Source organism: Chelonia mydas, chromosome 12, assembly GCF_015237465.2.
Source record: "Chelonia mydas isolate rCheMyd1 chromosome 12, rCheMyd1.pri.v2, whole genome shotgun sequence".
NCBI lineage: Eukaryota > Metazoa > Chordata > Testudines > Cheloniidae > Chelonia > Chelonia mydas.
In genome coordinates this window covers 39,184,002-39,199,209 of record NC_051252.2, presented here as the reverse complement: position 1 = coordinate 39,199,209, position 15,208 = coordinate 39,184,002, and the positions used below count along the sequence as shown (strand labels likewise).

The 15,208-nt window shown below is 60.6% G+C and overlaps 2 protein-coding genes across 2 annotated transcripts; one reads left to right on the top strand and one right to left on the bottom strand.

Annotated features, from left to right (window-relative positions):
• Window positions 1–240: 240 nt before the first annotated feature.
• LOC102939434 (sulfotransferase 2B1) lies at window positions 241–6,135 on the top strand. The gene is made up of 6 exons (XM_007059308.4): window positions 241–422; window positions 1,915–2,123; window positions 2,823–2,949; window positions 3,626–3,720; window positions 4,258–4,438; window positions 5,106–6,135. Exons 1-6 carry the CDS (start codon window positions 284–286, stop codon window positions 5,219–5,221), a joined length of 867 nt encoding a protein of 288 aa, XP_007059370.1. The 5' UTR covers window positions 241–283; the 3' UTR covers window positions 5,222–6,135.
• A 2,315-nt stretch (window positions 6,136–8,450) lies between these two features.
• Window positions 8,451–14,809, bottom strand: LOC114019384 (D(4) dopamine receptor). Its single transcript, XM_037878099.2, has 2 exons — window positions 13,783–14,809; window positions 8,451–10,806 (listed from the first exon to the last, which is right to left on the bottom strand). Exons 1-2 carry the CDS (start codon window positions 14,807–14,809, stop codon window positions 10,517–10,519), a joined length of 1,317 nt encoding a protein of 438 aa, XP_037734027.1. The 3' UTR covers window positions 8,451–10,516.
• Window positions 14,810–15,208: the final 399 nt, after the last annotated feature.

Here is a 15,208-nt window from a genome sequence, read left to right as displayed (position 1 = left end):
CCACAGACACAGTCCTGCCCATCATGGAGCAGGGTTATTCAGAGGATGGGAGAGCTCTCTCCCATCGGCTCAGAGCAGCTTCACCAGAAGCGCTGCAGCCAAGTAGAGCAAGTTTCTCGTGTAGACAAGCCCTGAATCAAAGCAGAACAGCCTGAGACCTCCCTCTCCCCCGGCCCCACGCCCATAAGGGGAGGGTGAAGCCAGGAAGGGAGGGTTCCTCTTTCTTTGGCTATTTAAGCTGCTGGCATCTGGGAGCGCTCAGACTCGTCCGCCCGCAGTCACCATGGACAGGATGGAGGTGACGGAGACCTTCGCTGGCATGTCCTTGCCTGGCCACTTGCACACGCAGGAGTCCCTGCGCTTTGCCAGCAGCTTCCAGTTCCGAGACACGGATGTCGTCATTGCCACCTACCCCAAGTCTGGTAAGAGCCGGAGTCTCGCTGACCCAGTGCCTGCGGCGAAGGGCAGGGACCCTGCCCCCCAGCCCAGCAGGGGCCACCGCTAGGAGGCTGGCTGGGCAGCACTTGCCCCGAGACAGGCAGGGCAGGGACTGGATTGCCATCCATGTCTCACTCTGTTGACCTGTCCTCCTGGGCAGTGCGGTGCTGGGGGGCTGCAGGAGAGGGTTTGTTCAGGCTGGCATATGGGCCATCAATCCGGCCCCAGGCACTGCTTGTCAGCGTGGCAGAAGCTGCATGCCAGAGCCTCCAGGAAGAGGGCTCTGTCTGGGGCTGCATATTGCCTCTGGCTCCCAGCCCGTCACCGCTGGCTTGGAGAAGAGCTCTCTGTGGCCAGCTGGATGGATTACAGGCTCTGCTCTCCACACGTTTATCAGCATCTGGTAGAGCGAGGCGCTGTCAGGGAGCGCCCAGATACCAGGACTCATGCGTGTGAGCAGCAGGGCTGGCAAAATCCCCCCTCACCCCTGCCTGGCCCCAGGGAGGCCCCCCCAGCCCCAGCTCAGCTGCATTCCCACCCTAACAGCCCCCAATGCCAGTTGTGTCCCGCCTCAGGCACCCTGCACGGTCAGGGGAGGGGTGCCCTGGGTGCCCATTGCAGCATGCTGGAGGGTGCCTGGCAGGAGGACGGTGTCTACCAACCGCCTGCAAGGCTGGGAGGTCCACAGCAACGAGGAGCCTGGGCCCCCCCAGCTCTGTGCAGGGGGGCTCCCAGCGAGCCCGGGCAGTAGAGTGGGCCCAGACTGTTGCAATGACTCCCCAACGTCGGCGCCAAGCGCAGACATGCCCCTGGCGTGGAGCGGGCTCTGCTGTCACTGTCCCGCTCCAGCAAAGGTCCCACTCTGCTCAAAGCACTGAGACGCCGGGGACGGGGCTGGCTGTGGGGCCCCCACATTCACCTGAATTCCCAGGCTGTGAGGGCTGGGGGGACTAGCCATGAGTCCTTGCAGCTCTGCTCCAGCTGGCCGGTGACTGGCTGTGTTAGCTCAGGGCCACGGGCCCCTCGCTTGGCTTGGGCGTTCCTTGGCCCAGGCCTGGCCTGGATCAGCTCACTTGGTAGGAATGCCTGGCCAGGGCCCTGCTCAGGAGTGCAACACTTGGACTGCACCAGGACTAGCTGGCGTCAGGTCCCCCCTTCTGACTCAAGGCTCTGGGCCAGAGGTCCATAAACCCAGCTGTGTTATGACAGCCCCGCGTCTGACCCTTCGATCACTCCACTTCTTTTGAATTTTCTTTTATGCAAGAGGCTTCTAGGAGCACGCAGCCCCTCCTTGTCGCCCCTGCTCTGGTGGGGGAATGCAGCACTGCTGGGGGCTGGCAGTGTCTGTGCTGAGGGGCGGGCGGGCTCCAGGCAGGCCCACTGGAACTGCCAGAGGTTATCACCCTTGCTCTGTCTCTGGGGCAGGGGAGGATCCCTGGAGAAGCTCACCGCCAGAGCCCTGCCTTTCTTCTCTAGGCACCACCTGGATGCAGGAGATCCTGACCCTGATCCGCAGCAAGGGGGACCCTGAGCCAGCCAAGACCATCCCGAACTGGGCCAGAGCCCCCTGGCTGGAGCACACATACTTCAAGGACATGCTGCAAGAGACTGGCGAGCCCCGCCTCATCACCACGCACCTCCCCTGTCAGGTCCTGGCCCCAGCGCTGAGGAAATCCAAGGCCAAAGTGAGTGCCCATGTCCTGACACGGGCTGGCTAGAGAAGGGCCAGGCAGGGAGAGAATGAGCGTTTGGGGTACAAGCTCTTCACCCTGCTCTGCTGGGGCCAGCTGTATTGTGGCTTGTATCTCCACCGTGGGGCGAGGACGTGGCCGAGTGCTCTGCCCATGCGCCCAGCGCCTGCCGAGCAGTGGGGCCACATGGAGAAGACTTGAATGGCTGCCAGAGCTTGCCCGGACACCCCGTGGCTGGGTTTCCCTCAGTTTGGTCTCAGCCCCAAGGGGATTGCACTAGATTAGGTGGGTCTGCCCTGGCTGAGTGAGCCATGGGGCTGAAAGGGGCTTCCCCCAAGTCAGCGGGCTTGCCCTGGGGCTTTCTGTGCACTCAGGTAATTTACAAATCAGGAAGCACCCTGCTGCCACACATCGGGCCCAGGGGGTGGTGGACCAGGGGTGTGGCGTGCTGAGTCACTGGGGTGGGGTAAGGAGCCTGGCTGCTCCAAAGGCCTCGCGATTGGGTCCCAACACCTTGTTCAGGACACTCCTGGAGACGGTGTCTTGGGAATGGGGCATGGAAAGGGAGGCGAATCCTGACGGCAGAGTGCAGCGTGGAGGAACCACCCTGCTAGGGGCAGGGCATGTGGCCATTGCTCCTCCTGTCTGTGTGTCTGTCTGACGCCAATGTCCTTTGTCTGCTCCTGATCCCAGGTGATCTACATGGCCCGGAACCCCAAGGACATCGCGGTTTCCTTCTATCACTTCCACAAGATGGCCAAGTTCCTGCCTGACCCTGGCTCCTTTGAGGACTTCCTCGTCCGCTTCCTGGATGGCACAGGTGAGCGGCATCCCCAGCCCCAGAGAGCTCCAGGCACTTTGCAAACATGCCCTAGGCTTCACTGCCCCGCAGCAGTGCCACCTCCCGCATTTACAGCTGGGGAAACCAAGGCCCAGGGAAGGGCATGACTCACCCAAGCGCTAATGAGGAGGCTGGCTGGGCTCAGAGCTTAGGAGGCCTGGCTCTGTGGCCCCTGCGCTAGGCTTTGCCCAGGGAGACTGGGGGGTCAGCTCAGAGGCTCAGGCAATCCGCAGGAGCCTGAGAATTAGCTGCAGCCCAGTCACACCCAGGGGAGAGCCCAGGGGAGCAAGCTTTCTGCTGCCCCAAAGGCAGGTTTGCTTTTAATGCCGTCCCTTACACTCAGCCAGGGATGTGGCTGCCCCTGCCCCCCACGGTCCCGTTGGGCACGCTCCTGGGGCTTTGCCTGAGCCGAGCAGCACCCCAGGAAGTGCTCTGGGGAGGTGCAACGGCGCAGCTGAGCCAGAGGGAGTGAGGGGCAGATCCAGGCTGCCAGGGCCCTGCCGTCAGAACCAAGGGTACTGCACAGCGCAGGGTTGGAGGAGGGCCACACGGGGCCCAATGCTGGCTCTGGAGTGCGTGAGCAGGAGCTTTCCCAGGGCCGTCTGCACCACGGCCAGAGTCACCTCTCGATCCCAACCCTCTCTCCTCCCCACAGTGCAGTACGGCTCCTGGTTCGACCACGTCAAGGGCTGGCTGAGCCTGCAGGCCGAGCTGGGTCTCTTCTACATCACCTACGAGGACATGCACAAGGTGGGTTTGCCCTGGGGCTCCCAGCTGCCACGGGCATGTGGGTCACCGCCACCGGCGTCTGCTGGGGCCAGCCAAATGGCCCGGCTGAAGGAGCCGCTCCCTCGGTGTGCACTTTGGGAGCTGGGGGAGCTGAACTCTGTCTGGGCTCCGGGAGGTCACGGGTGGCCTTAGCTTGTGGGACAGCCGCCAACTCCCACGTGACTCCACATCTGCTGCAGGCCCCCGCAAGGCCCAGCAGCCTCTGCTTCGCCCTGACACCGCCTGCGGCATCCCAGCTGTCTGGGTGGCAGCAGTTGGCGGGAATCCCAGGCTGGTCGGGGTGCTACGCCCAGCACAGCTCCAGGCAGAGGGGGGCCCCTGGAGGGTGAAGCCAAAGGCACACGAACCTCCCACCCGTGACCTGGACCCACTCACACAACACCTCCTGGCTGAGCCGGAGCCCCCGGAGCAGGGGTCCAGCCCCCAGTCGCTGGCTGCTCACCCGATCTGCCCTGGGGGTGCCCCTCACTAACGCTGCCGGTCGCCACGGCTTCGCAGGAGCTGGGGCGCTCGGTCGAGCAGCTCGCTGGCTGGCTGGGCTGCCCGCTGCAGCCGGAGCAGATCAGAGCAATCCAGCAGCACTGCAGCTTCTCCTCCATGCGCGAGAACGAGATGGTGAACTACACGCTCATCCCCTGCGAGATCATGGACCACCACCAGGGCCGGTTCATGAGGAAAGGTACGGGGGCGGGGGGTGAGCAGTCCCGTCCCAGCCCCTTCCCCTCCCACCAGGGCAGAGGTGGCAGCAAAGGGCCTTCGTTCATCCCCTGGCCTCTCTGCCTCCGCCCCCGCAGGCTGGTGGGTGCTCTGCTGACGGTTTGAGGCTCCGACTGCTGTGGCAGGATGGAACCAGCTCGCCGCCCTGTGGCTGCCCCCGGATGGGAGCCAACGATGGGTGTGAGCCGCCCCCGCGGGCAGGCGGGCTGAGTCAGAAGGAGCCAGGCATGCCCTGCTTGCTTGTGTGCCCGCAGCCCTTGCTGCCAAGGCAGTGGGTTGCAATGGGCAGGGGCTGATGTAAGCCAGGCTTGGCTGCAGGGACTCCAGGGAATTCCTCCCACCGGGGACGGCTAGCAAACCTTCACAGGCCTGTCCTGCAGCAGCCCCGGGGCTTTTGTGGCTGGAATGGGGAGGGGCAGCATGCCGTGCTCCTGGAGGCAGATGTTCTGCATTCTGAGCTGATCCCCTGTGGGGTGCTAAGGAGCAGAGTGAATCCCAGAGCTATGTGTCCTCTAGATGGGCCTTTTGCGCCCATCGCCATGGTGTCTGGGCCCTGATAGGGAAAAGGCTGCCAAGCCTGGCTCTGGCCCAGTACCCGGCTTCACTCTGCATCTTCTCCTCTGCTTTAGGGACAGTTGGAGACTGGAGAGACCACTTCACCCCACGGCAGAACATGCTCTTCCACAAGATCTACCAGGAGGCGATGCGGGACTCCAGTCTGTGCTTCCGCTGGCTCATGGACTGATGCGGGGGCTGCACGGGCCAGGGACATGGCTAAGCAGGCAGGGCAGAGGCTTTGTCCACAGCTGGGACTCGGAACAAAACTCTAAGCTATGTACTTTGTTGGGCAACATGTGCTGGGCCCCCCACCAGCCAGCCCCGGACAGTGGAGAAGGCTGTGCCAGTCACAGCCCTAGGGAGCTGACCAAGGCCCCTGGCCTCTCCAGGAGTGAGGGGGGGCACACAGAAGATTGGATGGAACATCATGGGGGGGATGCATTGGTCACAACCAGGGTCACAAGCCCCCGCCCTGCTGAATGTTACCCCACACACAGCTATGAGCACCAGCCCTTCTCAAAAGCGAGCGCCCGCTGGGCTGTGCCAGTCCCCTAAAGGGAGCCAGGGCAGCAGCCTTTCTGGGGGCCCTGATGGGGGAACGTTGCCTCAGCCCAGTTACTCCCCCCTTCCTCAGACTTTGCAAAACACCGACTCTGACCAAAAAAGGAAGCACCGGCCCCGGGGGATGGGGAGGGATGCAGTTTTGGTGGCTGCCGTGAAATTCCTGTGAATCATTTTAGGAAACAAGGTTCTCCTGTCTTCAAGCCAAAATAAGCTTCAGAATGACAGGCTGACTCTGACCAGAGGGTTTGTGGATAAGCTGTATTTATATATCGGAAGGCAGCAGACTTCTCCTCGGGCTGGCGGGCCCATTGGCCCAAGCGGCAGCCCTTGGCCCAGTGCAAACCAGCCTGCAGGCCCTGCCAACCAGCAGCCCCTGCCATGGCCAGCGGGTTTAAGGCTTGTCTAACTGCCACAGTTCTATATTATGGTGACAGTGCTGAGCGCACCCAGGGGGCGAGGGGGGTCACTCGCGCCCTCAGAGCTGGGGCTGGTTTTTGTATTGGAGTGTTACATGTAATTATTGAATGGTTCCGTTTATGGAAAGTGTCTGGTGAATTCTTTGGAGAACCATCAAACTGCCCAAACAGATACGCCAGTGTCTCCCACTGGGCCTTGGTCGGGGGAGACTGGCCCAGCGTTCACATGAGCCAGCAGGCACTGCCCAGCACACAGGTGTGCTTGGTACAGCATTGAAACACAAACCAATATCCAGGGCAAGGAGGCATGGCCTCCCACTGAAAAAAACAAGGCAGAGTCTTGGGGAAATGTGAAGCAATGCTAGACTCACCTCTGGAAGGCCTAGGCAATGCACCCCATGGCAGCTGAACTGCCCCACTCTGCCCTAAAGGAAGCTGCTTTCCCCTATTCCCCTGAGATCAAGGTGAAGGGAGTTTGCTCTGTGGCTGCGCCTCTGACAAACAGTACTCCTGGGGAAATTCTGCGCTTCTGAACATGCGCAGAATTTATGTTCCCTGCAGATTTCTTTGCCTCCCCACAGAAAAATATCTTTGACAGGGAAGCAACGGGAAGCCACAAGAGTGGTCATTAGACCCTCCCCAGCAATATGTTTCGGGTGCCCAGTGCAGCCGGCAGAGAGGTAAATTACTGTGGGGCACGGGGCGGGACTGGGGAAGACATGGCTGGTGGCTCCTACCCTGAGACAGGCTCAGCTGCTAGTCCTGGCTGGGTTAGGGAGGACGGGGACTTCCTTTTCATAGAAGATTAGGGTTAGAAGAGACTTCAGGAGGTGATCTAGTCCAAACCCCTGCTCAAAGCAGGGCTAACCCCTGCATGGCATCCAGGGCCAGGTCAGACCCACCCCAGATTTCTCCCCCAGCTGTAAGAAGCTCTGCAACCCACCCACCGTCCTCCCCTCAGCTGCACAGGGCGGGATCACTGTACAGGGAGCTTCTCCCCATCTGCCCAACCCCTGTGCATCATACCCAGACCCTCTCACCGAGCCTCAACCCTCCCTGACACCCAGAACTCCCCCCAATAAGCCCCACTCCCCCTGCACCTAGACCACCCTGATGAGCCAGTTACACCTGGATCCCCACCTCACTGAGCCCCACTCCTCCAGCATCTAGGTCCTCCCCCGCTGAGCCCCACACACCAAGGCCCCCCTGAAAGCTCTCCCTCCTCCCACACCCGCTGAGCCTGAACCACCTTCACCTGGACCCCCCTGTGGAGTCCCATTACACCAGAGCCCCCCCTACAATAAGCACCTGTGTATTCAGATTCCCCCCGCACCCGGATCCCCCACCCAGCCGCCTGCCTAGTCCAGATTGCCCCACAGAGAACCCTCTCAACCCACACCTGGATCCCCTCACACTAAGCCCCTCCACACTTGGATCCTGCCTTGCTGAGCCTGCCTGTCCACACCTGGCATGGAGGGGCAGGGCCCTGAGGTGTTTCTGGGGCAGGCCCGGTCCTTGCACGGTGTCAGGGTTGGGTGCAGCCTCTTCCCTCAGTGCATGTCCTGTAGTGGGGGAGCTGCACACTGATCTCCCACCTCTGTGCAGCCAGTGGCCTGTGCTCCCCACTGCTATGCTGGAGCCTTCACGTTTATTTGACAAATAAAATTTCATAATTTTAAAAATTCTGTGCACAATATTTTAATTTTTTGGTGTAGTTTTAATTTTTTTTTTTTTAGTGTAGAATGCCCTCAGGAGTAAAACAGACTTCCGTGCAGCCAGACTGCCCTTATCAACCCTGTAGCCACACGGTACAGGAAGTTGAGTGGATGGTTTTGCAAACTGGCTGATTAAACGCTCTACATAAAATGTCACATGAAGCTGCACAGAACTTGGCTGCTGCCTTCTCTATGACAACAGCTGGTTGTTTAAAAATAAGAACGAGGCCTTGAGGCACGTACGCAGGGTGGCCAGGCTGACGTTACTAGAACTTCAGTTCTCTTCCCGAAGAGTTTGGAACTCACTCAGTTCCATGAGCATCAGGACTGTTTTACCTGCCCAGGGTGCATTTTGTGCACCTAATTTATGTGGGAAGATACCCAGATTTGCTCATGCAAGCTTGAAAGCAGGAGCAGAACTGTCTCCATCCTATTCTAGATCATGGAGGTTCCCCCCCCCGCCCCCCATAACTTTTCATTTATTGTAATTCCAGCCAAGTGTACTCTAAGTCCGGCAGTGCTATTGTCCTTTACATTACACTGCAAGCTCCTCTGGTGCTTGTCTTCCCAATCCTACTTCACCAGAGTCCTGAGAACTCCACAACCCCTGCCAAAAACTCTTGCTCACCAGAACACCTCCCCTATTCCAGACCCCTTTGGCGTGTCAGATTTGCTGCTTTTGCAGTCCGCAGCCAGCCAAGGAAACACATTCAGCCTGAAGTTAAATAACTAAATCTTTATTTTTTATTTACAGTCCTTGTAATTAAATATTTTTTTCCAGAAATAGAACATTTAAAGATTGAGGGGAAGGGGAATCTCCCTACAGACAGCTCCAAACCCAAGAGATTAAATGCACACTGTATTTTTTATTGCTGTCTAAGGTGTATTTTAAGAGGGTTTGGTGCATACAGGACAGGAGAGACTCCACAGTAAACTTTCCAAATCCACTATAGTATACACTTGATCAAGTCAGTTACAAATACTATTTCAATTTGATGCAGTTTCCACTGGTCCCTGATGTATAAATCACAGGGGGCGGGAGGGGAGAAGAGCAGCAGGAACCCTGGGAGGGGAGAGCAGGTAAAATGGCTATTTACAATCCAACAGTAAGAGAATAATTCCCTAATTTAAGGCACAGTGGAGAGCAGAGGCCATTTTCCTCTAACGCAGCACTACTGCTTTCCTTGTGACATCACACATTCACTTTAAGACTTAATATTTTTTGACAATAGGAACAAACCCCAGCCTTTCCCTGGACGGGGAGGTTTCAGCAGCTGGAAGAATTCACCTTGCAAAAGAGCAAAGACAAACTGGGCGGGCCTTAACCACAGCTGCACTTCCCAGATTGCTACATGTTCGGTTTGCTCACTTCATGTTTGTGATTGTTCATTTAATCCTCTGGTCTGACTAGAAGTGAGAGGAGAATGGAGGATGAGCTCCATCTCCTGACCTTTCTCCATTACCAGCCCAAGTCATTAAAAGTCTGGTTAACTAATTACGAAATGTCAATTTCCTCACCTGTTTCTGGGGAGTGGGCCAGCAAGGTGCAAGGGAGGCAGCTCCAGTAGAATGGGACATTCAGCCTAGCAAAACCCCCAGCCATACAGTGGAGGAGTGAGGCTACCCATCAGCCTGCTGCTCCTTCCTTTGCACCAGGACACAGTTTAGGAGAGCACCCAAAAATCAATGCTGTCAGCAAAGGGCTCCCTAAAGTTCCACCCCTATGACCTGGAATCCTTTGTCCAGATTGATCAAACACACGGACGGTGAGAATTTATCCAATTTAACTAAAACCTACTCTAAAAACCCTCAACATCTGGATGGCAGAAGCTGGCAGATAAAAAGGTGTTAAAACCAGACAGACTGTCACGCCAGAAGCTGCAGTTCTCTTTTAACTTATATAAAAGTATTCCACCCTTCCCCCAAGTGAGTTTGTGTCCTTCTATGCCCAGGGTCCCCGTGAAGCGAGGGGAGGGGAAGGAGGATCACCCAGCTGGGATCGCAAACAGAGCAGGAGGCAGAACCTGCACCTGGTGAATGGAGGTAGGCAAGTCTGCAGCCAGAGCAACAGTGCAGCAGGCCCTTGGGCAGGTTTCAGAAGCGATCACATGGCAGGTGTAATAGCCATGGGGCATGAACCGCAATGCCTGCTTGACAGTCCCTTTTGCAGTCAGGATCTCACACCTTCCCCTCAGCTCTTAAGCTTCACCCAACCTTCTCCTGAAAACCTGGCACTAGCCATTATTGCCAACCCATCAGGTACTTTGGAGTGACCTGGCTTGGTGGTGAGAGAACCGTGTCCCCTTTGGCTTAGAGGGAGACCTTGTCACACTGCGTTGATCAGAGAGGTAGTTGCGTGTGGGGCTGTAGGGCAGCAGGGACTTTATACCTTCTCTGCCCCTGGCTGGGGTGGCTCAGGGCGCTTAGCTCAGAGTGGATGTCCTGTTTCTTTCACAGCAGACGCTCATGTCCATGCTGTGACCAGTTTCCCCACACAAAACCCCTTCCCCTCCTTAACCCAAACACTCTTTGTATATTTCTCCACTGACACCATTTGGTGAAGCTCACAGAAAGATGCTTGACCTCCTCTGGTGACTTCTCACAATTTTCTTTCCCACAGCCAGAGCAGCCTCAGCCCCAGGAGGAGGCAGCAGCTCCTTCTGCTGCACCAGCGTCCAGGCTCTTGACAAAGCCAGGCGTTCACATAGCTTGCAGGCCACAAAGAGCCTGACACACTGTAGCTGACACAGAAGGTGTCAAAGTAGCTTATAGGCTAGTTTGTGCTTCTCAGGGCAGTAAGATGCTGGTGGAAGACCCACTGCAGGAGCGGTCCAGAGGGAGAACAGGCTGGCTGCTGCTCCTCTCCACCACTGCACTGATGGTGACCATCCTGTGCACGTCCTGCTCCCACGTGTCTCGGCTGCAGGGCCCACAGAGCTTGTGCCCGATCTTCTGGAACTTGTGCCTGAAGTTCCTGTTGGTCCAGAAGTAGACAAAGCAGTTGAGAAAGCCACTGCCGCTAGGCAACCACAGGGCCACGAACTCCAGCCACTCGTGGACTCTATCCTTCGTGATTGCTGCAAGAAGGAGAGCACCAGGTGAGTGTTCCCCACATTACACGGGGCTCTTCATGCCCAGGGGTGAGACCCTATGGTCCTTCCCCACTCATTGTGGGCAGCCTCAGCACCACACCAGCCCAGGCCCACTAGTGTGATGCTCCCATTCTAGACCCTCACTTGCCCCAGCTGAGACCATGACTCACCTGTAACATGGGGCAGAGGTAAAGGGAAACCAAGTCTCCCAATTCCCCACCCCTCACCTCTCCCAGGCAAGCACTCAAAGCCAGGCCACTTCAAGCGGGGCTCCCAACCACCCCGTGGTTTTGGGTCTCTCCTCTCCCCTAGGACAGGGGGAGTGCACCTAATAATAATATCAGCACATGGCATTGAGGTGCCCCTCCCCGGAGGCTGATCCTAGTATTGCCAGCCCCAAAGGTTACACACACAAGTCAGACCCCCAAAGACATGAGGTTGGCTTAAAAAGCTCAGAGATCATAAAAGCATGAGCAGTTTTTGTTTGTGCTCCCCTGACAGCCAACCTGGGTGTGAGCATTTCAGGTTTAAGATATGATCTGACACAAACACATGCGCACCACCTGTGACAAAGTGGGACTGTTCTTAATGTTTCCTCTGAATAGTGTGGGGGTGCCTCAGTTTCCCTTAGGCAGTTCTTAAGTATCTAGGTGGTGGGATAAGGGTATATGATCACTGCAGAGCCCTAGAGGGCAGGTGTGTGCAGGGGTCTGGACACAGAGAATGGCCGACACCCTGTTTCCTGGCAACTGATGGCCTGGGCCCTTCCCCCCTGCAAGGTGAGAGCTAAAGGGCTGGAGAACAAAGGAATCCGGTGACCTCCTGGCCCGGGAAAGGAAAAAAGCCCAGAGGAGGAGAGGCTGGGGGGAGTTTCAGTTTGGGGCTGGCTGGGACATGGAGTGAAGGGCAGACGTGGTTGTCTGGCTCACTGACCCCCAAAATGGACCCAGCTGAGGGGTCCTGTTCTCTGCACCTACAAGCTCTATGTTAGACCATGTTCCTGTCGTCTAATAAACCTTCTGTTTTACTGGCTGGCTGAGAGTCACGTCTGACTGCAGAGTTGGGGGGCAGGACCCTCTGGCTTCCCCAGGAGCCCCGCCTGAGCGGACTTGCTGTGGGAAGCACATGGAGGGACAGAGGATGCTGAATGCTCCGAGGTCAGACCCAGGAAGGTGGAAGCCGTGTGAGCTGTGTGTCCTGAAGACAGGCTGCTCACAGGAAGGCAACTGCCCCAGAGTCCTGACTGGCTTCATGGGGAGCAGTTCCAGAGCATCGCCCAGGGACTCCGTGACACCCCCACACCCCCAAGGGAGCTCCACTGAGCCTCTTGCATCCTCATTGTGCAAGGGTCCCACTCCCTGCAGCACAGGCTTCTAAGAGCGTGGTACCCACTGCAGCTCATCAGTTTCCATTATCTATACCCCATGTCTCCCCCACACCTCATCCCACAGCCGCCATCTCCCTTCCCCACCCCACTGCCCCACCCTACTGCTCCATCCCATCCCCCTGCTCCCTTCCACCATCCCCCACCCCTATCCCACTGCCCCCTTCCCATCCCCCTGGTCCCTGCCCCACCCTACTGCTCCATCCCAACCCCCTGCTCCTCCCCACTTCCCCCTTCCACCATCCCACACCCCTACCCATCCCCCTGCCCCACCCTACTGCTCCATCCCATCCCCCTGACCCTCCCCACTTCCCCCTGCCCCACCGCTCCATCCCATCCCTGACCCCCCACTACCCCCCTCCTCACTCCCCATCCCATCCCCCTGCTCCCTGCCCCACCCTACTGCTCCATCCCATCCCCATGCTCCTCCCCACTTTCAACTGCCCCATACCATCCCTCTGACCCTCCCCACTACCCCCTCCTCCCTCCCCATCCCACCCCCTGCTTCTCTCCACTGCCCCTTCCCATCCCCCTGCTCCCTGCCCCACCCTACTGCTCCATCCCAACCCCCTGCTCCTCCCCACTTCCCCCTTCCACCATCCCCCACCCCATCCCACTGCCGCCTTCCCATCCCCCTGACCGTCTCCACTTCCCACTGCCCCCAGCCGCACCCCACTGCTCCATCCCATCCCCCTGCCCCACCCTACTGCTCCGCTCCACCCCATCCCCCTGCTCCTCCCCCACTTCCCCCTTCCACCATCCCCCACCCCTACCCCACTGCTCCTCCCCACTGCCCCCTTGCCATCCCCCTGCTCCCTGCCCCACCCTACTGCTCCATCCCATCCCCCTGCTCCTCCCCACTTCCCCCTGCCCCCAGCCCCATCCCATCCCCCTGCCCCACCCCATCCCCCTGCTCCTCCCCACTTCCCCCTTCCACCATCCCCCACCCCTACCCCACTGCCCCCTTCCCTTCCCCCTGACCCTCCCCACTGCCCTGAGCCGCACCCCACTGCTCCATCCCATCCCTGACCCCCACTGCCCCGAGCCGCACCCCACTGCTCCATCCCATCCCTGACCCCCACTGCCCCTTCCCATCCCCCTGCCCCACCCCACTTCCCACTGCCCCCAGCCCCACCCCACTGCTCCATACCATCCCTCTGACCCTCCCCACTACCCCCTCCTCCCTCCCCATCCCCATCCCACCCCCTGCTCCTCCCCACTGCCCCTTCCCATCCCCCTGCCCCACCCTACTGCTCCATCCCATCCCCCTGCTCCTCCCCACTTCCCCCTTCCACCATCCCCCACCCCACCCCACTGCCCCCTTCCCATCCCCCTGACCCTCCCCACTGCCCTGAGCCGCACCCCACTGCTCCATCCCATCCCTGACCCCCACTGCCCCGAGCCGCACCCCACTGCCCCTTCCCATCCCCGACCCCACTTCCCACTGCCCCCAGCCCCATCCCACTGCTCCATACCATCCCTCTGACCCTCCCCACTACCCCCGCCTCATCCCCATCCCACCCCCTCCTCCTCCCCACTGCCCCCTTCCCACCCCACTGCCCCCTTCCACTCCTCACCGTTGTACAGGATGGTGGCCATGCAGGGCGCCCAGCACACGTAGAAAACGACGACGACGGGCACTAGGACCCGGGAGGCGGCGTCCAGCTGCAGCAGGCGGAGCCGCCTCAGCCCCGCCCCTTCGCCGCGCCGGCGCTGGGCGCGCGCCGCCTGCCAGAGGCGCAGGTTGGCGAAGGTGACGGTGGCCGCGGCGGGACAGAAGATGGCGGCGGCCAGCAGGCCGGCGTAGGCGGCGTTGGAGCCGTAGTCCGGCTCGCAGAGCAGCGCGGCGGCCGAGAAGCGCACGCGCAGGACGGCGGCGCGGCCGGGCAGGGCGACGGGCAGCAGCAGCAGGGCGGGGCCCAGCCAGGCGCCCGCCAGCAGCAGCGCGAGGCGGCGCCGGCCCAGCAGGCGCGCGTGGCGCAGCGGGAAGGCCACGGCGACGTAGCGCTCGAGCGAGACGCCGGCCAGCGAGTAGAGCGCGGCGCCGAAGAGGCTGGCGCTGACGAAGGCCACGGCCCGGCAGTAGGCCTCGGGCGGCGCCCCGGGCCCCAGGCTGCCGTACAGGTTGAGCGGCACCACCAGCAGCGCCAGCGCCGCGTCGGCCGCCGCCAGCGAGAGCAGCGTGAGGCGGCTGCTGCGGCTCCAGCCCGCCACGGCCGAGGCGGCCACCGCCCCCGCCGCCCCGTTGCTCACCATCACCAGCGCCCCCAGCGCGCAGACGATGCCGATCTTCAGCCGCCGGCTGCCGCCGCCGCCCGCCCCGGGCCCCGCTTCCGGCGGGGGGGCCGCCCCGGGCCCCGCTTCCGGCGGGGGGGCCGCCCCGGGCCCCGCTTCCGGCGGGGGGGCCGCCCCGGGCCCCGCTTCCGGCGGGGGGGCCGCCCCGGGCCCCGCTTCCGGCGGGGGGGCCGCCCCGGGCCCCGCTTCCGGCGGGGGGGCCGCCCCGGGCCCCGCTTCCGGCGGGGGGGCCGCCCCGGGCCCCCCGCAGCGGGAGGCGGGGACGCCGGCCAGCAGCAGCAGGAGGAAGGGCGGGAAGCCGGTTCCCATCCCGAGCATGCTCCCTCGGGGCCCAGCGCCCGGGGCCAGGCCGTTATATAGCCGGCCGGGTGGGGGCGGGGAAGCTGGGCTCCCGGGCAGGGCATGTGGGTCGCCTTATTGGGGCCCGAGCGTATCCCGGTGGCGCCAGGCGGGGGCGACGGGGCGCCCCCCCCCCCCGGAGCAAAACGAAGCCCCCTGCGACTTCGGACAGGCTTCGGCCGTGGCAGCGGCTCGTGCGCCAGCGGCCCAGCCCTCGAACATCTTCTCCAGCTGCCAGCTGTGACTGGAAGATTTAAAGGGAAACACCACAGGGAAGGGAGCTTCGTACGTACATTCGCGTCTCTAGATTAAATGCTGAGCAAGGAATTCAGCCAGCCCTGTTCAGCACTGTGTCTGAGTCCGCCTCGG

Coding starts and splice junctions, on each gene's coding strand:
- LOC102939434 (XM_007059308.4), top strand. CDS start 284: ATGGACAGGATGGAGGTGACGGAGACCTTCGCTGGCATGTCCTTGCCT. Junction 423..1,914: donor TGCCACCTACCCCAAGTCTG/GTAAGAGCCGGA, acceptor TTTCTTCTCTAG/GCACCACCTGGATGCAGGAG. Junction 2,950..3,625: donor CCGCTTCCTGGATGGCACAG/GTGAGCGGCATC, acceptor TCCTCCCCACAG/TGCAGTACGGCTCCTGGTTC.
- LOC114019384 (XM_037878099.2), bottom strand. CDS start 14,809: ATGGGAACCGGCTTCCCGCCCTTCCTCCTGCTGCTGCTGGCCGGCGTC. Junction 10,807..13,782: donor GGCCACCATCCTGTACAACG/GTGAGGAGTGGA, acceptor TCCTTCTTGCAG/CAATCACGAAGGATAGAGTC.